Source organism: Gopherus evgoodei, chromosome 3 (assembly GCF_007399415.2).
Source record: "Gopherus evgoodei ecotype Sinaloan lineage chromosome 3, rGopEvg1_v1.p, whole genome shotgun sequence".
Classification (NCBI taxonomy): Eukaryota; Metazoa; Chordata; order Testudines; family Testudinidae; genus Gopherus; species Gopherus evgoodei.
In genome coordinates, this window is record NC_044324.1 from 154,352,186 (window position 1) to 154,378,357 (window position 26,172).

A 26,172-nucleotide genomic window follows, 5' to 3' on the forward strand; every position below is an offset into this window, starting at 1 on the left:
CACCTCATACAGCCATTGCTAGCACCAGAAAATCAGTCTAACAATCCCTACATCCTGACAGTCATTGACACCAATATTGGGCTTTCTTGAATTCTATTGTGACACAATAACCATACCACTACCATACCTCACTTTACTATGCTCTTCACCTACATTGTCTTTCTACCCCACCCCCCCATCCGCACTTTGAGTCATTACCACATCAGTGCTTAGGTACTATGGAAAAAGATGCTTTAGACTACCCGCTACTTTTCCAGTTCTTTCCTTACATGCCTTGCCTCTCCATCTACAGTCCTCCTTCCACCCCACCCCCCAAAAACACCCTGTCACATTAAGTAAATGCTAAAAAAGAATGAATTACCACCATAAAAGGTGCTCAATCAAAAACATGGGAATTTTAGTAGTATAGCCATGAGTATCCCTTTCATTTACCCTCCCCATATCATTACTTGCCTCTTAAGACTGTCAACTCTTCAGAGCAGAGACTGTATCTATTACTATCAGTCTAGCAAACTGTAGGCATTATATACATGTTAAATAAAACATTTATTAAACTAGAAGGGTAGGACACAAAAGCCATTTCAATGCTACTCTGAACTCTATAGCAGCTATAATTTCAATATAACCCATATCATTAACTTCCTAAAAAGCTCTCCTCAGAACATTTTTTAAGCTAAACAATAACAGGCAGCTTAAAAAAAGAAACTTTCCAAACTTTACAAATAAACAGACCTCACTGAGGAACAGACTCTTCATTCAACTGGGGAAGAGGGATTGAAAATAAAAAATGCAGTTAAGCAACTATAATGAAGAGCTTCTCTGCTGGCATCTGCCAAGATTTTAGCAGCCTTTTTAAGCATCTATTCCCTTCTTGATACACAGTGTTCCAACTGAGTTGGAGAGACTCGGAGGCTGCAGCTGGTCAAGTTTGCAGAAGACAGAATGAGTCTTATTAAATTATAAACATCAAAAGTGTATAAAGAATGAAAACTAAGGACCAAAAACACTGCAACCCTTAACCACAGATTACCACATACTCAGGAAATCCTAGTGATTCCAGTGGGACTATTCATAGCTATTATAAATAAGAGCTGCAAGAACAGGCACCAAGTTTACCTCTCTGATTATGTCTTCACTGGAGAGTTAGACTAGGTCCATGACCCCAGTTAGCCAAGCCTGCCTACAAGCATCCACACTGCAGAGTCATACTGAGGGTGGATAACAATCAATGTGGTGTTTTTTTTAATTAAAAAAAATCAGATTTTTTCTTTAATTTAAATTGGATTTTTTTTTTATAAAATGCTTTTTGAGGAAAAAACCTATCTAAAGATAGCTATAATGTATCTTAATTAAAACTCAAAGATATCTCATCACGCAATAGGGATTATAAATTCTAATTCTATAGGATGAGACAATATATCCATGTAATGTTTAAAAAAAGTTTTGTAAATGAGTTTGAATAATTCATGGATTAGGGACTCAAATCTTACGGGGCTCCAGGGGCTTCCGTACAAATTATTTAGATTAATCTTTCTATCTACCCAGTGGGACTCAGTGCTCAGTCTAGAAGATACCATCAGAGATGTCTAGTTTTGCAGCTCTCAAACTGTGGATTTGTCTCCAGAGGTAACATGCTTGTTAACAGAGAAAAGGTTTTTAAATAAATACACAGAGGTGAGAAATAACAGACCTCAGCTCTATTGTTTCTCTGCAAATTTGCATACACAGAGTCAATCCCTTACCTCTCTCTCAAAGTGCATAGATTCTAAAAATTCAATGAATAGAAGATTGTTGGGGGCAGAACAGATCTGGACAAGGAGAAGTCATCTGGAGACAAATGTGAGAAGCGAAGGACATATGCCTGATTTGTTAAAATACACCTCTACCCCAATATAATGCGGTACTTGAGAGACAAAAAATCTCACTGTGTTATAGGTGAGACCGCGTTATAGCAACTTGCTTTCCCCCACCCGTTCCTTGTTCCCTGACCGCCCCCTCCAGAGACCCCGTCCCTAATCACTCCAGGATCCCACCCCCTACCTAATCTCCCTGTCCCCTGACTGCTCTGATCCCTATCCACCCCACCCCGATAGGCACCCACCAGCAGTGGCGGGAAGCAGAGCAGCCTGGCCCCAGTACACTCCACTCCACCAGCTCCTAGCCACGGCACTCCGCTTCCCACCATCAGTGAGTGCGGGGAGGTTGGGGAAAGGATGCCCCCCCGCACTCACCTGCAGTGGGAAGCAGAGGGACATGTCCCCAGCCCGTTCCGCTTTCCTTGCCCCAGCCCCAACCATTCACTGTGGGGCAGCTGGGGAAAGGTCCTGCACTCACCTGCGGCGGGAAGCGGAGCACTGCGGCTGGGAGGTAGCAGAGTGGAGTGGGCTGGGGCCACGTTGCTCTGCTTCCCGCTGCCAGTGAGTGCCGAGGGCATCCTTTTCCCAACCTCCTCGTACTTATTGGCAGCGGGAAGCAGAGCGACACGGCCCCAGTCCGCTCTACTCTGCTACCTCCCAGTCACAGTGCACCATTTCCTGCTGCAGGTGAGTGCGGGGAAGTTGGGGAAAGGATGCCCTCCGCACTCACCTGTGGCAGGAAGCGGAGTGCTGCGCCTGGGAGCTGGCGGAGTAGAGTGAGTTGGGACCAGGCTGCTTCGCTTTCACCACTGCTGGTGAGTGCAGGGGGATCCCTTCCCTCAAGCCCCCTCCCCTTAGCGACATGGCTGGGGATGGGGCGAAGGAAGCACAGTGGGCTGCTCCCGGCCCCCCACTAATCCCCTGGGCCACTCTGGGACTGCAGGGGCCCCAAAAGTGCCCTTCCACAGCTCCTACCCCCCAGACCCGGGGGGGGGGGGCAGGGAGCCCCTGACCACCCCCGAGACCCTCTGCCCCTTATTGAAACCTTCAGCCCCAGCCTGGACCAGCACCCTTAACACGCTGCTCTGCATGTCAGAGCTTTACCATGTTGTATGAGAACCCACATTATACCGGATCACGTTATACTGGGGTAGAGGTGTATATGTTTGCTGTTAAAGAAAAAAATCCAGAATACTTAACATTGCTGGTTTTGTTAAATAAAATAATTTAAAATGTTTGTCTGGTGATGTTCTCCTCCTAATACAGCATGGCAAGAAAATCCTCCAAATATTAATGATTAACCTGTTGAATTAGAGATAGTTCACCTCACAATGACTTCATAAATAACTGCTTCAATTACCTTTGGTAAATGAAATAACCAAACAACATTCATTTTCTGATATAGCTGTAAAACTAATCTGAAAAGTTTTCAAAATAAATCACTGTTTAAAAATGTATAGTGTATACCTTCTAAAAATGAAAACTACATCTCTCTCTGAGTTGTGAAGAACCTTAAGGTTATAACAACCAACAAGAATGCACTTTTATGTAGAAAACCATGTCGAGTCTTCCTGACTAGTGATTTAAATCAATTTGACTTAAATCAAATCCATCCTGGCCCCACTTACAAAAGACTCATGTAGACACATCCACAGTGGAGCTACAGCAACCAGGGGAAGGTGCTTTGATTTCTAGGGGCATATCCCAGGATTCTTAGCATCTCACTAACTGAGTCACTTTAGGATGTTTTATGGTGCATTGTGGGCCACCTTGTCTGTCTTTTGAGCTCCTGTGCAGAGGCATCCTTAGCCTGCCAACAGATCAAAGTAAAAGCATTTCTGGCTGTGAATACTCTGTCCCTTCCAATACCGGAAAGGCATGGTTGCAACACAGCACGTTATTTCTGCTTTTGGCTGCTCTGTTAATGCAGCAGGATGCAAACAGAAGATATGAGACATAGCACAGGGCATTATGGCAGCAACCTGCAACCCTAAGAAGATCATGCATGCTGGGTGCATGGCACAGGAGACAGATAATGCCAGCTGTGATTGTTGTGGATTCCTCTTAGGTTGACCAGTGGTCTGATGCAGGACCACAAGCAAAGAGTGGCAAGACTACATAATTATGTGTTTCTGGGATGAACAGGAGTCGCTCTAGAACTTTTGCTCAAGAAAGGCCACCTTCACAAAAAGCAGCAGAGTCCTGTGGCACCTTATAGACTAACAGACGTTTTGGAGCATGAGCTTTCGTGGGTGAATACCCACTTCGTCGAATGCATCCAATGAAATGGGTATTCACCCGCGAAAGCTCATGCTCCAAAGCGTCTGTTAGTCTATAAGGTGCCACAGGACTCTCTGTGGCTTTTACAGATCCAGACTAACAGGGCTACCCCTCTGCTACTTGACACCTTCACAAAGCCATGTAAAGAGTCGCCTGACCTTCAAATGAGGGAGGCCATACCAGTCCAGAAGTGGGTGGTTATTATGGCCTTCTGGAAGCTTACTACCCCAGACTGCTACAGGTCTGTGGCTAATAGGGTGACCAGATGTCCCAGTATTTAACCCTTTGTCCCGTGTCCCAATCAACACACAATTGGGACACCATTTGTCCCGATATTCAGGTAAGGAGACAAGCAAGAGGGAGGCGCTGACTCCATGGGTGCTCCAGGGCTGGAGCACCCATGGGGAAAAATTGCAGCCAAGCTTCCCCCTTCTCGCCTTCTTCCCTCCCACCCCCCAGCATGCTGCATCCCCACCCCTCCTCCCACTCCCAGTGCTTCCTATTGCCTAATAGCTGTTTGTTGGCACTTATCACTTTCCGGGAGGGAGGGGGGAGGAGCAGGGACACGGCACATTCAGGGGAGGAGGTGGAGAAGGGGGAAGAGACTTGGGGGAAAGAGGGTGGAATGGGGGCAGAGCGAGGGCAGGAAGAGACTGGGGAGTGAGCACCCACCTGGCAGAGGGAAAGTCGGCGCCGTAGCGGTGAGTGGGGGTGGGGGGGGTGAAGAGGCAAGCGAGCAGAGGGTGAGGAGGCAAGCGGTGGGTGGGGGGACTGAGGAGGGATGCAGCAAGCCAGCAGCAGGCCAGGGGATGAAAAAGGGCATGGGGGGGGACTTGAGGCAGAGTGGGGGCAGAGCCTGGGAGGAGCAGGGATGGGCTGTGAGTGGGGCTGACAGCATACTAATGTGTCTTGGTATTTTAGTGTTTTGATCTGGTCACCGTAGGGGCTAACCAGTTTTGCCTTGGCAAGTCAACTGTTGGGGTAGAGGCAGTGGATGTGTCTGAGGCCATGGGACGGGTGACCATCACCAGCAGTGCCGCATTCTTGTCAGACAGGGGTATGGTAAGTGGTTTCCCCTGCCCACCCCCCTGCTCCCTGACATCTCCCTTTTTCTTTACAACTCCACTGTGCGGAGCCTTCACACCAGGCCCTGATGGTGGACAGCTAAGTTCTGCACCTTGGGGTGCTAAATAGCTGCATCCCTTCCTGCCTGAGTCCCCCCTGCCCCTTTAAGGGTAAATGAAAGAATGGAACCAAACACACAAGTTTCTGGTCCACACAATCACCAATCTCTCCTTTGCAGACTCGGTCAGGTCACAGGCAACATGAGTTCCTGGGCTATTATTTACCCAGAGCTCAGAGCAGACATCTGTTCCCTTCCACTGCTTGCCCCATTCTGAGCTGCTCTGCTTCCCCTTTTAAGCTCCACCTCTAGCTGGTGCAGAGTCTGTGGGTGCTACTGGTAGGATGACCAGATAGCAAGCGTGAAAAATTGAGACAGGGGATGCGGGGGGTAATAGGTACCTATACAAGAAAAAGCCCCCAAAAAATCAAGACTGTCCCTATAAAATTGGGACATCTGGTCACTCTAGCTAGCGGGTTCCAGAACTGCTCCTTAACCCCTTGTTCTCCAATGTGGTGTTTGCACACCCAGTACAGGCCATTATTGTTGTGGTTTACCCAAAGTGAATAATGCTAATGTTCTTGAACTAATAGCTCTTGAAACGTGAGATATTACTGGCATGCATGTACACGGTTGCCCACCACAAGGAGCACAACCAGAAAGTATATTACTTGCGCATTATGCAGATCTTGATCAATCACACAGGCCTGTTCATGAACACCAACATGGGCTACACCAGCAAGATGTAGAACACCGAGGAATTCATGAGCTCTGGCATACCTGTTTGGCCCAAAAGAGACCATATTATTCCAAATAATATGGTTAACAGTGGGCACAGAAACCCCCTTGATATTTTAGAGGACCTGTCTACCCTCTGCTTCCCTGGCTCATAAAGTCATATGCTGATGTCAGAGTACTGGGCAGAAGAAGGTTTAACTGAGTAGTGGTAGGATGGAGTCAAACATGTATTTGGCCAACTGAAGGCAAGATGGCATAAACTATAAGTCTGTTTGAATGCCAGCATGCCCAATGCCGCTCATATTATTAGGGGTGTGCTGGGCACTACATAATATTTGTGAGGACAAGAGAGCTCTTACTGGGGACATGCTCAAGAGACTGCTGCTTTGAAGGCCCAGTAAAGGCAACCAGAAAGAATACCTCTGATGATTAGGGATGGGTCCAGGAGAAGTAAGGGATGCTTTGCATGCAACCTCCTTGCACTGCTGGGGGAGATGCACGGGAAATGTGATGTCATGTAGTGTTTAGTACACTTACCAATTTATCAATTTGTTACTGCTTTTATGTAATTTTGAGCAACCTATTAAACCTTTGGATAGAGGTTCCAGCCTCTTCCTTGTTTCCCCAAGCATTCACACACCAATAGTGAAAAAATACTTTATTATGCAGTAGTACAAATATACTTTAAGAACCATACAGGCAGCCCAGCTGGCAACAAGTGCGTAAATTGTCACAATCAATGCCATCTCACTGAAAATGAAACTGCACATCAGTGTACCTGGTCTCCTTGTCCCACAAGGCATGAGGGTTGCATGAATGGAAGTTGCCCATACACATTTCCATTCTAGGAGTACATGGAATGACTAACAACCAACACCAACCCCAAAGTTGTCCATCAGCTGCAGGACATGGTAGCACAGAGGAGTGTTCACTGATACTGTTGTCTGAGCAACTGACTCCCCCGATGGCAGCAAGCTGAAGAACAGCTCCTGCAGCTGCTGTCAGTCCTGTTCCCCCATCCTTTGAACATGCTCAAGATAGTCCATGACCAGTTTCTCTCCTCCTTCCTGTTCTGCCCTAGCTGTTCCTTCCGGAACTCAAAGTGCACACCTAAATTGCATCCAAAGTCATTAGCCATTTCTTGCACCAGGTCCTCCTTTTTCCTTTTCCCCTAGAGTCCTTTCCCCAAGAAGCCTGGGCCCAGCAGAGGTGAAAGGTCCTAACAAGACAATGAAAGAGTATTATATTTTTGACCATGGAAAGAAAGAAAAAGTATCTGTTTTACATTCTGCATAATAGAAAGGCCACAAGTAAATACTTCTTTACTTGGTATGACTTTACTTCAGCCAAAACATACTTAAATGATTAGAAGCAGTTGTATCCCAGGTTACTAGTCCACATATGCAATTTAAGTATATTATTAAAATATTTTTAAAATTGTAGGGGGCAAAAGGGGTAGTAAGGCCAACATGACCAGGGGCCTTTTACTAGTGATAGTCCTAACATTATTTCACAATGCAACAATGTTGGGTGATGTTGATCTGCTGGGGATCCCAGACCGGAAGAGGATCAGCTTTATATATGCCAAGTCATTATTTAACTGCCTGGTACCTGATCAGCATATCAGCGACTGGACAAGGCTAGTAAGCTACAGGGATAGGTATAGCAAGTTTACCCTGCCGAGGAATTTCACTGACAAAATCATTAAGCATTATCAGCTAGGTGTGAGTGTGTGTGTGGGGGAAAAGGAAATGGGATTCCGCAAACATAAACAAGATACTGAACTAGGAGGATGCACAGCCTTGCTACAAATAGTTCTCCCACCCCACCCCAATCCATCTCCCCTGGCCTGGACAACGTGTCACAAACCAAGGAGGCCAAATACCTCCTTCACCAAGGGACATTTCCACTTAATACAGCCAGTGAGGCAATGCTTTAGTGCTAATCCCAGTATAACAGTTATAAACAGAGCGCAGAATACCCATATTATATATGCATTCATTCCTGTTAAACCTGTAATCCCAATGTTGAATAAGGGTGTTATCAACAACCAGTTAAATCTTAGTTAGAATAAATCACAAGTTGCATGTTTAAATTCCATCCCATTCCCATCCCGGAATCCATCCTCGATCACACAAGGATGGAGTAGGAAGAGGGAAAAAGCATAGCTTCCACTCTCAAGTGAAGCTAATGCCACCTCATAGCATGCAATATCGTCTGTAATAATATTTGCACCGGTCAAAAGTCAGCAAACCCCACCCCACACTTACACCACCACCCACAATGATGATAAAGGTGATAGCTGTCTCTTACCTGACTGTGTCTCCACCTCCGACTCTGTTTCCTCAACATTCCATTCCTTGGGTAGATCCTTGAACAGCTCCACGGAATCCAGCATAAGGACATCCTCCAGTAACTCTGGCCATGCGGTCTGCTCCAGATCTTCTGCCATGAGGGTCTCCTCCACCCCCAGTCTAAATATCAGACCATTCCACTTCAAAAAGCCCATCAAGCCTGGCACTGGGCTCTGTAGTCACAACAGCATTGAACATCTGGTCAAACACCTCATAGTAGGGGCAGGTAAATGAGGAATTGAAGGCATTCAATTGGTGTCCTTTGCCTTGCAGTAGGTATCATTGAGGTTTTTAATTCTCTCCCAAAACTGAGTTGTCCTCCAAATGATCCCTCTTCTCCCCCAGTCTCTTTGAAATATTCCTGCAAAGATGCAAATTTCAACTGCATCTCCCAAAACTGTGTTTCTCTTATTGTACTCACACCAGAGAACAACCAGAACCTTGATGTGATCCTCCAGCCAGCTAGCAGCACCCTGAGACAGCATCTTACCATGCTGTTCAAATGAGCTGAACTTTGCAGAAATGGAGCATGCTGAATGAAGGGTTAAATGCTAACCAAGTGTACATAAACCAGCAGGTGACTTCTGGTGTGAAGGAGGTGAGTAGGAAGAGAGTAGGTAAGAGGACCAGAAAAATATAGGCCCTGCAGAACTGTGGGAATGCACTGGAGGATTATCATAACCCAATCTTCAGTTGTATCCTCACTACAAAGTAGGCAGGTTAGAGCCCACATTAAAGTGAAACCTGGACTTTCATCTATACCTCCTGCCAGACAAGCACGCCCAGATTCAAAGAACATTCAAACCTGGATTAAAGCTTTGCATATGTGTGGACAATGGGGGGGGAAGAGCTAAAATCCAGTCAAGCTATCAAACAATGGCTCTTTCCCTTCAAATGTCTTATTTCTTAAAAACCTAACTAAAAGAAATAAAGTAACAATAAGGTTCCATCCACACAACATATTTTGACCACAGTTTTGTGCCTAGTTAGAATATGGTCCAGTCTGAATTCAAATGTCAGCTTTTCCACCTTCACATGTGCATCTGTCTCTTCACATCTAGTGCTCTGCTTATTTTTTTCCTTGAGCAAAGTTTCTGGCCAGCTATCCCATACTGTCTTCACAGTCAATACCCAGAACACATGCATACAAAAGCACGTAGGGCAATGCACTCTTAAGTTGTCCTACTGCAGACACAACTGAACAAAACTAGTTACACAGGCTTGTTGAGGTGTACCATCTGCCCAAACAGTGTGTGCTGAACCAATACAGAGAGAGAGTCATGTGTCAGCTTCGGCATTTCTTAGCTGACTGGGTAACTAAACTCTAACTGTGTTGTGTGCAGACAATAAATATGTTTAGCTCCAGCCATGCAGTTGCAGCATGGCCAGGTTTAAATATAAGGGGGAGAGGGGGATTTTTTAAATCACTTTCCTAATTACGTTAATAAATTGATATGTCATGTGAGAAGATAATTTAGTAATCTAATTAAATAAATGCAATCTGGGTAAGTTAATGTTACCATGAAAGACAATTTTTGAATGTCCTCACTTGTGTTGAAATATGTAACCTCATATTCAAATACATTTATTATTTGAGGTGTCTATACAGACTAGTTAGTAAAGCATTAGAATTTTATTTTTTAGATTTAATTGAAATTTGATCTTAAGTCTTTTCCTGGAGTGGATCAAATCTACAATTTTTCCAACTGAAAGACTGCTACTACACTGAACTAGATGGACAATTCCAGGAAATAAAACTCAAGTTACAAAATATCCCCACTAAAGTGAAGTAACTCATTTCATTTCATCTCTGTCTCTCCCTCTTCTTATGTTTTTCTGTCTTTGTGTCTTTCCTCCTGGATCATCCTAGACCTCAACATTTCAAAAAGCATGTGACAAAACCTGTTCTTAAATTTGGATGTGTTACCAGGCCATCAGTACAACTTCCTTTGTCCAGCTCAACCTTCACCACCTTCCTTCACAATCACCTGTTTCTTGCCACCACATACAGTATTTTCCTGAAGTGCCAGCAGACAGCTTGAAACTGATCAGATCACTATCACTTTACTGCTATCACTGAAAGGGAGAAGCCATGTGCAATAGCCAATGACAGACTCCTTCATTGTTTCTTGGATTACAGGAGAAGACATTGCCAGTGTCTCTCTAACCCCACCAACTCTATAGAGTGCGCCCAACACCTGCATCTTCTACTTCCCCAAAGGGCCAGCAGAAAGAATAGGAAAAAAACACAGAGATCAGATCAGTTTCACTTTACTTTTATTCACAATGCCATCAGAAATGGGCTAGGTGAAAAAGCAACAGCAGTACAAATGCTGTCCCCTCCCCCGGTAAGATTTTATTTTTTAAAATGCAGGAAAAACTGCTATGATACCTACTTGTCCCACAAAATTTCTGATTCTAGCCAATATGACACCTACATAATTAAATTCACTATGGAGGTTGGAGAGCAGAAATAATAGTATTGCTTTTACAATATTAAATGCCATAAAAATATTTTAGTTTTGGATTATTGCATCAACATAAAAATAAAAGCTAGCTAGTCTATAGTATCTGACAGTGAGTTCCCACATTATCAATCTCAATAGTGATTTTCAGTAAGATGAGAGGATGGAAGAAGAGAGACAGTAATGGAATTGAAGCCACAAGTTATTTAAAAAAAAACCAACAACTGTTTTTGGTCCACTTACATTAAGAGTTTTCATCTCAGCTTTGAGAATTAAGCAGCTGACATAATGCGTGTAAAATTACTTAACTTTATGAGGCAAGACCACATACATATACCCAGCCACTTATGCTCTCCACTTCGTAAGGAGTTTCACATGCAAGAGACACAAAGGCATAACCAACCTATATAAGCCAGTTTTAATATACATTATAACATGTCTGATTATATATGCCATTACAAAGTAAAGTCCCAGTTAGTGTTTTGCAGGCCAAAAAACACTAATGCTTGGCTCTTTGAAATGAACTACTCCACAGACTATTTTAAGATAATACAATGCAATCACCACACAGTATAAAGGGAGGTGGAAGAAAGAGACTCTATTAAATCATCAGTCCATCTAAACAAGTACAGGACTGGTCATCAATGTAGTCTTCTATTCCTTCTGTTCTACTTAGGTTCACACATCTGACTGCATTCTGAGCATCTTAGGTATATGTTTATTAGGGTTACACCTTATCTACATTTAAATGGGAGCTTTAATCATTACATGTTCTACTATATCTCAACATTAGAAAGTTATTTCAGGAACCTGCCTTATAATCTGGTTATTCCATAATTGTCCACTACAGTTTTCACACCTGTAAAGTACCCAGCATCATCCAACACCATCGGAGGTATTATACTATCTCAGACCACTCGTTTGATCCTGATATAGCAATTCCGACATTTCTATCATCAATTTACATTTCTCTTTCCTAGTCATACCACGTTCTGCTGCCCGCCTCGATGCTTTGGGTACGGCGGTGCCTGGGACACGGGCAGCTCGGGTCAGCCAGTTAGCGGCACAATGAGCCCTTCCAGTTCTCTTTTACTAGCCAGTTTGCTCTGCAGACACACTCGGGGATTCGCTGCACGGTTTTACATGGGCTGCACGTGCCGCCCGCGGGCTTCGGAGCGTGTGCCTGGGAGAGAACTGTCTTTCCTAGCGTGTGAACGGCGCCCTCCCCGCCGCTGCTCCCAGTATCTGCACGGGAGGCGGGGCCTTCAGCTCCCACTCCGGGGAGGGAAGCAGGAGCCCTGCCGGCGGCGCCGGGATGAGCGGCCGCGGCGCCTACCTGCCCCTCCGGAGTGAAAGCGCTGACTCAGCTTCCGGCTCCAGCCGGGCCCCCAGACCCAACGTGGGGTTGGGAAAAGGCCGCGGAGCCCGACACCCGCCAGCGCTGCAGCTGCCGGGACCACACCACACACTGCAGCCGCTGCCCCGGCCCCGCGGCGGTGACACCCTGCAGCGACCCCCCGCCCCCCCGCGAAGGGCACCACTAGGGCGGCCCCTAAACCTCCTGCCCTCCCCGGCCTCCCCCCGGTGGCCGGGGCTGCGCCCGGCCGGCCCCGCTACCTGAGGCTGTGTACCAGCTGCCGGCGTGGCTGGCCTCCCGGCAGAGCACTCGGTTGGACATCTTGGTGCCTGAGCCGCCTATGGTGTTCGGGGGGAGGGGGCAGGAGACGGGCCCGGCAGCGCTAATCCCCCTCCTCCCCCGGCAGAGCCCGAGCCCCCGAGAGGGGGGGGCGGCGCTGCCGGAGGCGCCGCGGACCCGGGCGGCTCAGGGAGAAGCGCTGCGTGAGGCAGGAAAAGGCGGCTCGGCCGCAGACACGAACCCGTGCGGGGGAGGGGAGCCGGCCTGGGACAAAGCCCGAAGCAACCGCCGGCTACTCCGCGCTATCGGGTGAGGGGAGGCGAAGAGGAGGCCGCGGCAGCCGGGTTTGTCCCTCTTCGACTCCCGTGGAATGCGGATTGCACAGAAGCGGGCAAAGCAGCTCTCTATTGGGTGACGAAAGCAAAAGCCCGGCCGCCATTGGACACCCTTGCTCTCCCTTTTCTTCCCCCGCCCCGCAGGACGGACAGCGGCCTGTGATTGGACAGCGCCGCTAGAGTGGAGCGGAACGATGGAGGACGGGGGTGTAAAGAACCACAGGCAGAGAACCAGCGTGGATTGGTCAGCAGGGTTGCCGTGGTGATGGCTTCTGGCCTCGCTGATTGGAGAGTTGGTGTCTCTGTGGTGGCAGGGCAGAAGAGGGCAGGGTCGTACGGGGAGGCTGGGCGGACCCTTAGGGAGCGACGCTCCGGCTGGACAGCGGAGGTCCGGGGCTAAGCCAGTGGGGGCCTAGAGCCGGCTGCCTGGGCTTCGCCGGGCCCTGCCTTACTCAGCCGAGCCCCAGTGCGGGCCACGGCGAGAGCCGGCAACGCTCCCGCTGGCCCCACTTTCAGTCGGGCTGGCTGCCCGCACACCAGGCTTCAGCCGCGGGGGCCCAGCGGGCTCGGGCCTGCTGTGGCACTAGCTGAGGTCCAGTTAGGGGACCCTATATCAATCCCCCTTATTCTGTGATACCTGTGTTGGCCCTGCGCAGCGAATGGAAGTAAAGGGTAATAAACAAAACCATTTTTGTCATTTAAGGCAGCACATTTATCTGATTTTCTTTGGTAAGAGGGTGTCATTGAGTGAAAAGATGCCATTTTTATATAGTCATTTTTCAGACTAGAGCCACACTTTGAGAAGTAGAAACTTTGGGCCATTTTCTGATCTCAGCCACACTAATGTAAATTATAGTTACTCCAGCATCATGAGTGTATTTACTCCAGATTTACACCCAAGTAATTTATAAAAAACTGGCAGTAGGCAACATGATTCTAAAATTCTTTTATCCCATTTACACTAGCAATTGAAACAGATTTTAGCTACAACTAAGTTTAACCTATACATTAGCACGGTTCTTAAACTCTTGCAAGTCTTATGTAGATAGAGTCTTATGTGTCATACTATGGAGGGAAACTAAATTTCTTTTGAGGGTAAAGAATGGCTTTCCTGTGTGAGGTACCTCAGTCTCACCCTCTCCATAGCCACAAGAAAGTGATTTAGCCTCCAGCATCTCTCCTCTCTCTTCACCACATCCAATCCATCAAAAATAGGTAAGGAGGTGTATGAACAAGGTTTCCATACCAAGTTACATCATTACGTGTAAGCGTAACTAAAGACAGGAAACAGAGTTCACTTATCATAAACAGATAGTTAAGGGTTAATGTCTCTTTTACCTGTGAAGGGTTAAGAAGCTCAGTAACCCTGGCTGACACCTGACCAGAGGACCAATAGGGGGACAAGATACTTTCAAATCTTGGTGGAGGGAAGTCTTTGTTTGTGCTCTTTGTTTTGTTCGTTGTTCGCTCTCTGGACTAAGAGGGACGGGACATCAATGCAGGCTCTCCAAATCTTTCTGAATCAGTGTCTCATGTTTCAAACTTGTAAGTAATTAGCCAGGCAAGGCATGTTAGTCTTATGTTTGTTTTCTCAACTTGTAAATGTTTCTTTTTGCTGGAAGGATTTTACCTCTGTTTGCTGTAACTTGGAACCTAAGGCTGGTGGGGGGGCCTCTGGTCTATAGGAATCTGATTACCCTGTAAAGCATTTTCCATCCTGATTTTACAGAGAAAATTTTTACCTTTTCTTTCTTTAATTAAAAGCTTTCTTTTTAAGAACCTGATTGATTTTTCCTTGTTTTAAGATCCAAGGGGATTGGATCTGGACTCACCAGGGATTGGTGGGGGGAAAGGAATGGGGATAGCTAATTTCTCCTTGTTTTAAGATCCAAGGGGATTGGATCTGGATTCACCAGGGATTGGTGGGGGGAAAGGAGGGGGATGGTTAATTTCTCCTTGTTTTAAGAGCCAAGGGGTTTGGATCTGTCTTCACCAGGGAATTGGTGAAGTCCCTCAAGGCAACCCAGGGGGAAACAGAGAGTGGCCCAGATACTGAAATTCTGGGTAGTGGCAGGGTTACCAGATCTAAGCTAGTAATTAAGCTTAGAAGTGGCCATGCCGGTCCCCCACATCTGTACCCTAAAGTGCAGAGTGGGGAAAGAAACCTTGACATCACTATTCTCTTAATGGCACCATAATAACCATGTGGTCTCTGTAACAGATGTATCCAGCTTTATTTACTAATTAAGCACCAACTGTACTTTTGGCACTTTACAACAAAGACATGTTTCGGGCCTCAACAATCTTAGACTCTACCGACCCATAGTGAGATGCTATCAGTTGGAATTCACAAATAATTTTGCTGTGGCCATTTGTGAAAGCCTTACAAAGGAAAAACAGGAGTACTTGTGGCACCTTAGAGACTAACAAATGTTTTTCAGCATGAGCTTTCGTGAGCTCACTTCTTGGGATGCATAGAATGGAACACACAGACAGGAGATATTTATTCATACAGAGAACATGAAAAGGTGGAAGTATGCATACTAACAGGAGGACTCTAATCAATTGAGATGAGCTATCATCAGCAGGAGAAAAAAAACTTTTGAAGTGATAATTAAGATGACCCATAGAAGGTGTGAGGAGAACTTAACATAGGGAAATAGATTCAATTAGTGTAATGACCCAACCATTCCCAATCTTTGTTTAAGCCTGAGTTAATTGTGTCTAATTTGCATATTAATTCAAGTTCAGCAGTCTCTCTTTGGAGTCTGTTTTTGAAGTTTTTTTGTTACAAAATTGCCACCTTCAAGTCTGTCACTGAGTGGTTAGAGAGATTGAAGTGTTCTCCCACTGGTTTTTGAATGTTATGATTCTTGATGTCAGATTTGTGTCCATTTATTCTTTTGCTTAGAGACTGTACGGTTTGGCCAATGTACATTGCAGAGGGGCATTGCTGGCACATGATGGCATATATCATGTTGGTAAACGTGCAGGTGAATGAGCCCCTGATGGCGTGGCTGATGTGATTAGATCCTATGATGGTGTCACTTGAATAGATATGTGGACAGAGCTGGCATCGGGCTTTGTTACAAGGATAGGTTCCTAGGTTAGTGTTTATGTTGTACGGTGTGCGGTTGCTGGTGAGTATTTGCTTCAGATTGGGAGGCTGTCTGTAAGCGAGGACTGACCTGTCTCCCAAGATCTGTGAGAGTGAGGGATCATCTTTAAGGATAGGTTCTAGATCTTTGATGATGCACTGGAGAGGTTTTAGTTGGGGGCTGTAGGTGATGCTAGTGGCGTTCTGTTATTTTCTTTGTTGGGCCTGTCCTGTAGTAGGTGACTTCTGGGTACTCTTCTGGCTCTGTCAATCTGTTTTTTCACTTCAGCAGGTGGGTATTGTAGTTTTAAGAATGCTCGAAAGAGATCTTGTAGGTGTTTATCTCTGTGTCAGGGATTGGAGCAAATACGGTTGTATCTTAGAGCGCGGCTGTAGACAATGGATCATGTGGTGTGTCCTGGATGGAAGCTGGAGGCATGTAGGTAAGTATAGCAGTCAGTGGGTTTCTGGTATAGGGTGGTGTTTATGTGACCATTGCTTATTAGCACAGTAGCGTCTAGGAAATGGACCGCTTGTGTGGATTGGTCTAGGCTGAGGTTGATGGTGGGATGGAAATTGTTAAAATCATGGTGGAATTCCTCGAGGGCTTCTTTTCCGTGAGTCCAGATGATGAAGATGTCATCAATGTAGCGCAAGTAGAGTAGGGACGTTAGGAAACGAGAGCTAATTAAGCGTTGTTCTAAGTCAGCCATAAAGATGTTGGCATACTGTGGGGCCATGCGGGTACCCAAAGCAGTGCCGCTGACAAAAGAAGTATGTTTTGAGAAAGGATTTAACTGAAATGAGAGTTTTATAGTGCATAAAAAGAGGACAGCTGTTCCAAAATCAACAATCACTAGACCTGCTCCTATAAAGCAAGCATATTTAGGGAAAGATGACCTTGTTCTGTCTGGTTTTCAGCCCTCTTAAAACACAGATCAAATACTTGATTCAAACTTTGTGGAGTTGGCATTTCACACAGGAAGAACTCTGTGAAGAGAAGTTGGGATTTTGGTGGTGGGAAGAAAGAAGATCATTCCTCCTCCCCCAGCACGTACACACACATTCATAGGCAATCACTTGCACCAGCTTTTGGCATAGGCTTTCCTTTAGTTACAAAAACATGGTTTTCAAACTGAATCAATCTTAAAAATAAAATGGGGTTAAATTACACAGATCAAGCTGACAAAAATGTAACTAGCTTGCAAATCCAGCTAGATAGTTGCAGAAGTTTACAAAAATAATTTCATGGAGGTTATATATCCTTATATTACTGTCTACATAAAAGTTTCAAAGAGGTAAATGAATGTTACATTACAAGCTCTCAAAACCTCCATTTCTTGGTCATAACTAGCAGTCTCAAGACCACTGATAGCCACAAATTTCTCTCTCAGTTCTGTATTCCTGCTGAATAATTTGGCTCCAATTCTGATCTAGGCAACATCTGAACATGCATTCTGTGATCTCCTTACAGCTCTTCATGTATTGCCAGTGTTTTCTTGAAGTCCATACAGTAATAGTAGCCAGGGCTGGCTCCAGCTTTTTTGCCACCCTGGTAGTAGCATCCAAAGTCTTGCTGTTGCTTTGCCTTCTGCTATACTTAATTCCTACAACAGAGGATGTGGCATGCAGGTCAGACATCAGGAGGAAGCAATAGAGTGTAAACCATGGAAGAGTATTTGGAGTTACAGACAGTTCAATAGAGACAACAGTTCTCTATTTTGGATACTTTCAGCATTCCTAAGATAAATGGTAGTATTCTGTTAAGGTGTTCATAAGCCTCATTTCCTTAATGAGAGAGAGTATCAAGTAGTCCATCACAAATTCCTAATAAAATGGGCTTCTAATTGGGCAAGTGGTACTTTATGTCTTTCTGAACTCTTCAACAAAGTGCAATTCTGACATTTTGCTTACAATTTAGCATCTTCTTGCCAGATTTGTGGTTGATAAAATCCTCTCTTCATCAGTTAAGTAGCATTCTTTGGACCAAGATGTCCACTGCAGTTTAATAAATCACAAGGCACTTTCTCCTTGAGAATTACTATCATTAGATTTCCATCTCCTGGTTGTTGTACATCTCCCTATACAGGACTCCATTACTTTTCAATTTAAACTTCCTGTGGCATAAGATTTCCTCCATTTCTTTCAATAATCTGGTTCTCCCACTCCCAATGGGGTTGGCCTCCCACTTTCAGTATGCCCAGTCTGTTTTAACTTATGTGGAGAGATATAATTACAAGGTTATTTAAAGGCTTTAAATGACTTAATTCTACTATTTTGGATCATCCTCCCTTCACTATCATCCTTTAGGTCTTCTCCCTGTTTTGTACTGCATTTCTAGAAGGGCAGCCACATTACTATACTGTTTTCATAGCAGTGGTTTAATTCAGACTGTGAAGTTAGCCATTCTTGGTTCAAGTGCCCCCACCTTTGCACTAGTTAGCTATAGAAAGGGGCTGTTACTGTATATGAAGCCAGTTCAGATTCTGACAACATGGGGAAATAATCCACCACTTTCCAAAATAAAGGCAAGTTTCAGGTTGAAGGAGCTATAGTTTGTTCAATGTCACTCAAATAGCCTCAAAACTTCTTTCTTGTCATTTCTCGTTTTGAGTCAGCACAGCTTCCAACACTAAACTTCTGCCACATCAACATCTTGGTTTCCATGGTGTGCAACAGGGGCCACTGGAGTATATGTGCAGTAAGCTTCTGTCTTAACCCTCTTCATCCCCTTCCCCCACCTAATTCCTCATCTGATTGTGAGTGGACTGCTGCCATGGAGACACCAAAATAGCTAATAAGAGGGATAATTGAGAGGAGCAGCACAGCTGTTGAAGTGGGGAAGGGAAAGGAAGCACAGTCACTGGTGCAACAAGGAGAGGGGGAGCACAACAACAATGGAAGAGAGATGAGGGACTGCAGCCACCAAGAGAAGGCACACTAAGTTCATGGGGAGGAAGGATCTAGGCTAATTTTGGGGTGAAGAGAAATGTTTTCTTGTATCCCGATATGAATGTTGCAACTATTTGTTTTTATCATTTTAAGAATTCCTCTCTTCAAGGCTCCAAGCACATGTACAATCTAGGATTTTGTGTTTTATTTACACACAAAACCAAAAAGTTAAAACTCCTCAGAGAAAGTCTGGGACAACAAATAAGCTTTGCAACAACAAATTCAACAATTTGTTGGTAATTGTTGGTCAACAAATTCAAGCTTTGCAAGGGAATGAGGGGGGGAAATAGTTCTAGAGTTGAGTGATCTCTCACAACACTGACACCAGCCCCCTTTTATTGAAGCTGAGGGGCGATTAACTCCAGTGTCTCAAACTGATTTTGTTTTCCCAAAGAATCATAGAAGATGGGTCCTGGGTACCTCAGAAGATGTTGAACCCTTCCATGACCTCCACTTCTCTGTCTCTCACAATGAATGAATATTTTAAATGAATGTTAGCTTATCATTACATACAGTTTATTGAGAGGTTTATTTTGTAATAAATATCTTGAAGAATCATCATGATGACTAGTTCAATATATAATTACCTCCTATCCTGGCAGACTGCAGTTATAGCTGTATCCCAAAATCCCCAAACCACATTCCATAGATAGGTCAGTACTAGGAGTACCAACTTCTGAACTAATTAACCTCTCAACAGAACCAACGATAGAGATGAAGTTTTACTGAATGGTGAGAAACAATTATCATGCTTTTATTCAAACAAGAAAAGTAGGTAAGACAGCAATTCAAAACTGTTATAAACTTCCAGACCATAACCAGTAAAGCAAAATGTAGGAGGTTGTTAGTAGTTCCAAAAAAAAAAAGGGGGGGGGGAGGGAGGGATCTAGAGACCATAACGTCTCCCAAAAAGTTTTGAAATATTAAGTGCCATTTTCTACTATTTAAATTAAAAGATTTCCACACCTTAAAAGAAAATGAAAACCAATATAGAAACCTTCCTAGAAGTCTTCAGGACTTCTTTGTACGAATAGTTTACCAGTGTGGCACATTAAATAAGTATGCACCAATGCCACAGAGATCCAAATGCGCTTGTATATTTCCAAACATGCAAAAACACCCTCTAAAAGCCAGAATCAATAGAGTAAAACAAAGCAGGTTATTTCCCTTCCTTAGAATATAGCACTCCTATTCCCATCTCACCACTTGCTTTCCCAAGAACATTCAATCCACAGAATCATATAATCCCTGTTGTGGATTTAAAATGGTTTTGTCACATTTAGACACCATTTTTTTGAGGGGGGTGGGTGTCAAGAACAGTAAACCACACTTTCCCTTCTCTATTCTCTTTTGTTTCCTTTCTGAACTCAAGAGTTGCTTTCCCTCTGTCTGCTTGGTTTTTTTTCTTCAGTTTTTCCATTTTAATTGAACCTTGCTTAAGCTCTTTTGTGTTATTCCTCATGCCTCTTCTCTTTCTTCTCCCTCCCCTTCTATACAGGCCCCTTCTCTCCTTCGGTCTTTCCTTTTCCCATCTCTCTGGCTTTGTCTACACTAGGAAAAATGGGCAATTTTAGGTCAGGTTTAGCTAACATGAGCTAGCTAAACCCAGCACAAGCTCTATTTTAGCAGGTCAAAGCTCTTAAGCAGCTTAGCTTGTATTAAAGGCAGTGCACCGTGTCTGTGCTAAACTTTCCCTCAACCCTTTCCAAGTGAGCTTCTCACCTCTCCTTGCCTTTCTCCTCTCACTCTAGCAATGCCTCACCATCCATTTCCCCTCTCTCCTTACCAATGGGGTCTCCCCTCCTTTCCTTCTCTTTCTAGGAACTTTTCACTTACCATTGCGGGAGGTATTTTACCACTGTAGGCGTCTCTTCAGGGGGTCTCTCCCTTTACAAAGATTCATCCCATTAGCTCTCTAGATAGTTTAAACAAGGGCAGATAACTGGTTCCCCCCACTAGTGTTGCAGTGAAATAAGACCTTGGGGCAGAACCAAAAAAGCAGGCAGTTGTTCTTCATAGAAAACACAATAATACAGGCCCACCCCAGTGCTGGGAATACAGAGGCACAAGATCATCCTACCCCATGCTGAGCACTTGGCCCAGACATCCAAGGAGGCTGTGAAGCAACAGCCTGACCTGACCCACCATGAATACAAAGAGAGACTTGTCTGGCCAGGTGGATTTCTGTCTTTTTTTTTTTTCAACCACATTCTTTTGTTTTACAGCTTTTTCCTTTACTTCCTCATATTTTTCTCATTTTCCTCTTCTCTGACATGGCTTTTCTCACACATTACCCTGTTTTCTGTCACCCTTCCATCACTGCCTGCTCCCATTCTCTCCCCTCCCCAGGGAGCAGCTCACTGCTGTGGCTGTTGTCTCAGCTCTGTCTCCCTTTTGCTGCCGTCCATTTCAAACAATGGCCATTTTCAGTTTACAGGGAATCTGCCATTTCTAATAGTACATCCCTTCTACTGTTAAAAGAAAATCACCCACCACACCCACTCATTGCTGTCTAAATCATAACATAGTGGAAAAGACTATCATTTCATATGTACCTTAGTAGTATGTTGGGGGGGGGGTCATAGAGGATGGTGCCTGCAACACTTCAGCCTACACATGATTGGCAAAATAAACCCCATACAGTCTGACTAGCCAAAGGCTTATTATAATCTTGTCTTTTAAGCACCTAGAAGCCCAACTGCTGCCAGTTGTTAGGCTTGTTAACACTCCTCTCAGGAAACTCTTACTGGTTTATTAAGGCAAATTGCCAAGTAGCGACAGGATGTTCTAAAGTAGAGAGAAAATCCCAGCAGGAAAAGGGATGCAAGACACCCTCATAAGTATCTGGATAAATGTATAAGCAGAGTCAGGATGAGCTCTACCCTGACATCTGGTGGTGAATTATGGCAAATATGGAAAAGAATTTCCTGGGCTGATCATGTTTGCATAGGCACACCCACCCCATTTGGCATAGCCCACGACAGCCTGGGATGGTTGCTTTGGCAGCTGTGGGATCCCCAGTTTCTTTGTTGTTGGGGCAGGAGGAGTGTAGTGTTGTCACCCTGATTGTGTGGATGAGGAACTGTGAAACTGCTTTGTGATACGGAGTCTCACCATCCATTGAGTGACCCTCACTAGACAAGGGAGTGGGCTCCTTGTGTGAGCTAGAAGTACTAATTGCACCTTCTCCTCTCTTCACTGTTGAACATCAGAGCTGATTTTTGATTCCCTTAAGAATCTAAGTTACAGATTACTGAGCTGAACTCATTTTGGGCTAATGGTGCACTAGCACTGGGGCTCCCCTACTATGAGCTAAAATCACTGAAGAGCTGTGCTAACTAGTGGGGGAGCCTGAAACTATACCATGGAGCAGAGTAGCTGGTGAAGTGGAGCAGTTTGTAGGACAGTTAGAGTGCCCACGGAGCGAGCAGAGCAGAGCAGTTTGTGGGGACGGCTGGAGCGGATCACAGGATGGCTGATGGAGCAGAGAGCTGGCAGAGCAGAGCAGTTTCTGGGACAGTTGGAGTGCCCATGAAGCAAGCGAAACTGAGCAGTTTGCGGGGACAGCTGGAATGGTTCACAGGTCGGCTGGTGGAGCAGAGCAGCTGGCAGAGTGGAGTGGTTTGTGGGATTGTTGGAGTGGCCCAGGGAGTGAGTGGAGCCGAGCAGTTTGCTGGGACGGCTGGAGCGGATCATGGGACGGCTGGTGGAGCAGAGCAGCTGGCAGAGCGGAGCGGAGCTGAGCAGTTCGTATGGAAGGCGGAAGCAGAATCCCATGGAGAGGCAGGGTAGTTGGGCCCGGACCACGTAAGGTGCCCATTTCTACCCAGGCTGGCGGGGGGAAACCCCTGCAGATAGACTCTTGAACTCTCGGGCTGCACTGACCCGGGACAGAGACTTTTGGGTTGCAGGACTTTTGGGACTGTGGGTGATTTTTGGGTTGCTGGGACATTTGAGGTATTGGACTTTGGAGTCTTGGGGTGATTTTGGGGTTGCTGGACTCAAGAGCCCAGGGAAAAGGACACGGCCTAGTTGAGGGGTTTTCCCAATTTAATTCTATGTTTATCTCATGTTATTAAACATTTTCTGCTACACCGACACTGTGCTTGCGAGAGGGGAAGTATTGCCTCTTTGAGGCGCCCAGGGGTGTGTGTAATATTTTCCCAGGTCACTGGGTGGGGGCTTGAGCTGGTTTGCATTACGTTGTAGGGAAGGGACCCCTATGTATTGAACCCGGCCCTTGCTGCTATCAATTCGGCCTGACAGAAGGGTTACAAATGTATTCTTTGACCCCCAGCCACCGTTGATTCAGAACTGCTGGAAACTTGATTCTTCTGTTTATGGGACCCTGGGTACATTTGAACCCTGTTAAAGGCAGCCTTTATTCTGCAGTGAAGATTAGCAGAGGCTCTGCTGACTTCCTTTCTCATTTCTGTAACCTGTTATTGCAGCAATTGGATAGCTCAGTGGTTTATGCATTGGCCTGCTAAACACAGGGGTGTGAGTTCAATCCTCAAGGGGGCCAGTTAGGGATCTGGGGCAAAAATCTGTCTGGGGATTGGTCCTGCTTTGAGTAGGGGCTTGGACTAGATGACCTCCTGAGGTCCCTTCCAATGCTGATGTTCTATAACTTGCCACACTGTCCTGTTGTATATGACAGGCATTTCAAAGTGGCTTCAGATTATGTGAAATGCTGTAACAGGAGAACACACACAAACAAAGACTTGGCTGAAATTAACAATTGTTATATAATTAAATGCAATGACCAGATAAGTATATTCTAACAAGCATAGCAGTGACCTACAGGGCATATGTGTTTCTACTTTAGCCCACTGGTTTCAACTGCTCCATAGGTTGCTGACATTTTTCTTTCTGGGCTGAAACTTTGCAGGCTTGGGCTCTGCTGGAAAGGGATTACTTTTCACACACCTTTTTACAGATGCTGAAGTGTTTTTTCCTCAAAACATACCTGGGGGAAAAAATCTTCCTATTTTAAAAAACTCTTGTAAATAACAGGTCAACAGTCAAAATGGCTGCAGCTAGAAAGATTTTTGCATTAAAAATAGCCCTCAGTTGAGTATCTTGGTGAACACTGTTTTTTATTTGACTAACATACATCTGAAAATCAAGTGATGAAGATTATATGGATTTGCTTGCCACGTTACCAAACACATAGCTAACAGGCTATGCTACATGTGCATGGGTGACTAACTGTATACTGAAAACTACAAGGATGGGGAGCAGTAGCTGAGACCAGAGCACTACAGGAATTGGAAGTTCCAGTTTTGAAATATCAAGGCTTATGTCCTACCCCTACCAAGACTTACACACATGCTTAGCTTTACAAGCTCTATGTAGTCTCCTTGCAGTCAAAGTTAAGTAGAGAAGTGGGGGCTTACTTGCTTAACTGGTGGCCTGCATGAAGCTTGCAAGACTTCAACTGTGAATGTTTAAAGGATTGGTCAGATATGCAAGGTTACAATATGCAGTAGTCAGTGAGTGAATCAACAGTATTTTAGAGAATAATAGATCATGCGTTGCAGGGCTTAAAAGGTTATATCTTGGTTTTTGGATGACAACCTTGACAAAGGGCATTGATACATAAGAAACTTAAATAAGTTTGGCAAAGGTTACAAATGTTTGCAGACTCAGACTATTTATTTGGGGCATAAAACACACAAGCACGGACAACGCATGCCTTTAAAAGAGAAAACATGAACCATTGAGAATGTCTATATGCAAAATAGTCTGGAGCTGGACTCACTATTTAAACACATTTATTCCAGTTGCATGAACAGTCTTTAACTGTCTGAAATGGTAAGAGAAAAATATGATGTAGGTTTAGCTTTGAAAGTCAAAGATAGTCTGTTGAAGAAGCAGGGTGTATGTTTCAAACTATAGGTACTCTTCCTACTATTGGCATACAATAGTGAGAGCTGATATCACATATTAGAAGCAGTAGAAGAAACTCATAGTTAAAATTGAAGCTAGCTTTCCACATTAAACCCAATTTTAAACTGCTCCTAACTTCTCTCCTAAGAAACTAGTCTCCTTCTAATTTTAGATGGTCCATCTTTTAATTAAAACAAAGTACAGAGGAGGTGTGTGAGGTATGTATCTATAACATATGCCTCCATTTTCTGTGTGCTGCACCTTTAAATTTCTAAGAACTCTGGTTACTGTGTCTGGACTAGAGCTGGATGAATTTTTTTTCCAGCAAATAGTAAATTTACCCCCCAAAAATGCAATTTTTCAGTGCAGAGTTATTCATAACTACAGGTAGAATTTGGCAAATAGTTTTGGGCAAACAAAAAACAAACACAAAAACAAGTGTTAAAATTAACCATTCTGTCAACAGTCAAAATGTTTTACTACATTAACATTTTTTTTTTCCTGCGAGAAAACAAAATTCCACTTGGGCTCAAAACAAACTATTTTTTTTTTGGTTTGGTGGCTGAACAACAACAAAATCCCCACACTTACTCAATCATCTCTAGTCTAGAGTATTCTTAAAGTGGCCCCGGTAGAGTTGATGTTAACTGTAATCAAAGTAGAGGGGTGTGATATGGCAGTTAGGAATTGCTTTCAGTAGGAAATCCTTTCTTTCCACTGTTACTTTAGAAGCAAAAGAAGAGAATGGTCTTCAGGGAAGCAATTACTGCTAGGCGCAGGCCCAGGCCCATCTCAAGTACTACAGACCTCAAGGGACCATGCATTGTTTCCAATTCTTTCAGTGTTATAAAGGCATACTGTAGCTGGGGTGGTTTACTTGTTTTGTTTGCCATATTTCAAGTTGTGCTTTTAGGTTAATAAAGCATCCTGCTAACAAGATGGATTGGTCAAGAGTCAACAGAGAGATGTCTTTGGGCTATGTAGATGTGGGCTGAAATGCTTCTTCAGAAGTACTGCTTTTTTAAAATTTTTGACCAATCTTCTGGTTTCTCTCTGTTAATGATTTTTTCTAACTTGTAGCTCCTTTGATTTTTTTTTTCAATTTTAATTAGTGTATGTTTCCTGGAGTGGTGTCTGTTTTTCACACTTATTTGTAAAATCCATTGATTACGGTTTACTATACATTTAAAAAACAAAACAAATACACATTTCATTTTAGAGTCCTGACACAACTAGCGTTTCCTAAGAAAAAATGTTAACGTTGTTTTGGCTTAATTATAGGTTGGTACTGTAAAACATAGTTAGACTTATCACTGATACCAGTTGGATGAGTTTAAAGAGAAATCTTTTATTAAATTGGAGTAAACCATTACTTCCTACCCCAGCACCTGAACTCTATTTTGGACACTGCATTCACCTGATATGAATATTATAATAGTAACTC

General features: G+C 44.4%; 1 protein-coding gene across 2 annotated transcripts in view; it reads right to left on the reverse strand.

Annotated features, from left to right (window-relative positions):
• Nucleotides 1-12,835, reverse strand: part of MEMO1 (mediator of cell motility 1) — a 56,473-nt gene extending 43,638 nt beyond the window's left edge. The window contains exons 1-2 of one of the 2 annotated variants that reach the window (XM_030557048.1): nucleotides 12,434-12,506; nucleotides 8,311-8,712 (exon numbers count right to left, since the gene is read on the reverse strand). In XM_030557048.1, coding sequence (XP_030412908.1) covers nucleotides 8,311-8,506 — 196 coding nt within the window. In that variant the 5' untranslated portion in view covers nucleotides 8,507-8,712; nucleotides 12,434-12,506. Of the gene's footprint in view, nucleotides 1-8,310; nucleotides 8,713-12,433 lie in introns of both variants that reach the window. The other variant, XM_030557049.1, reaches the window with a different exon arrangement.
• Between the last annotated feature and the right edge of the window lie 13,337 nt (nucleotides 12,836-26,172).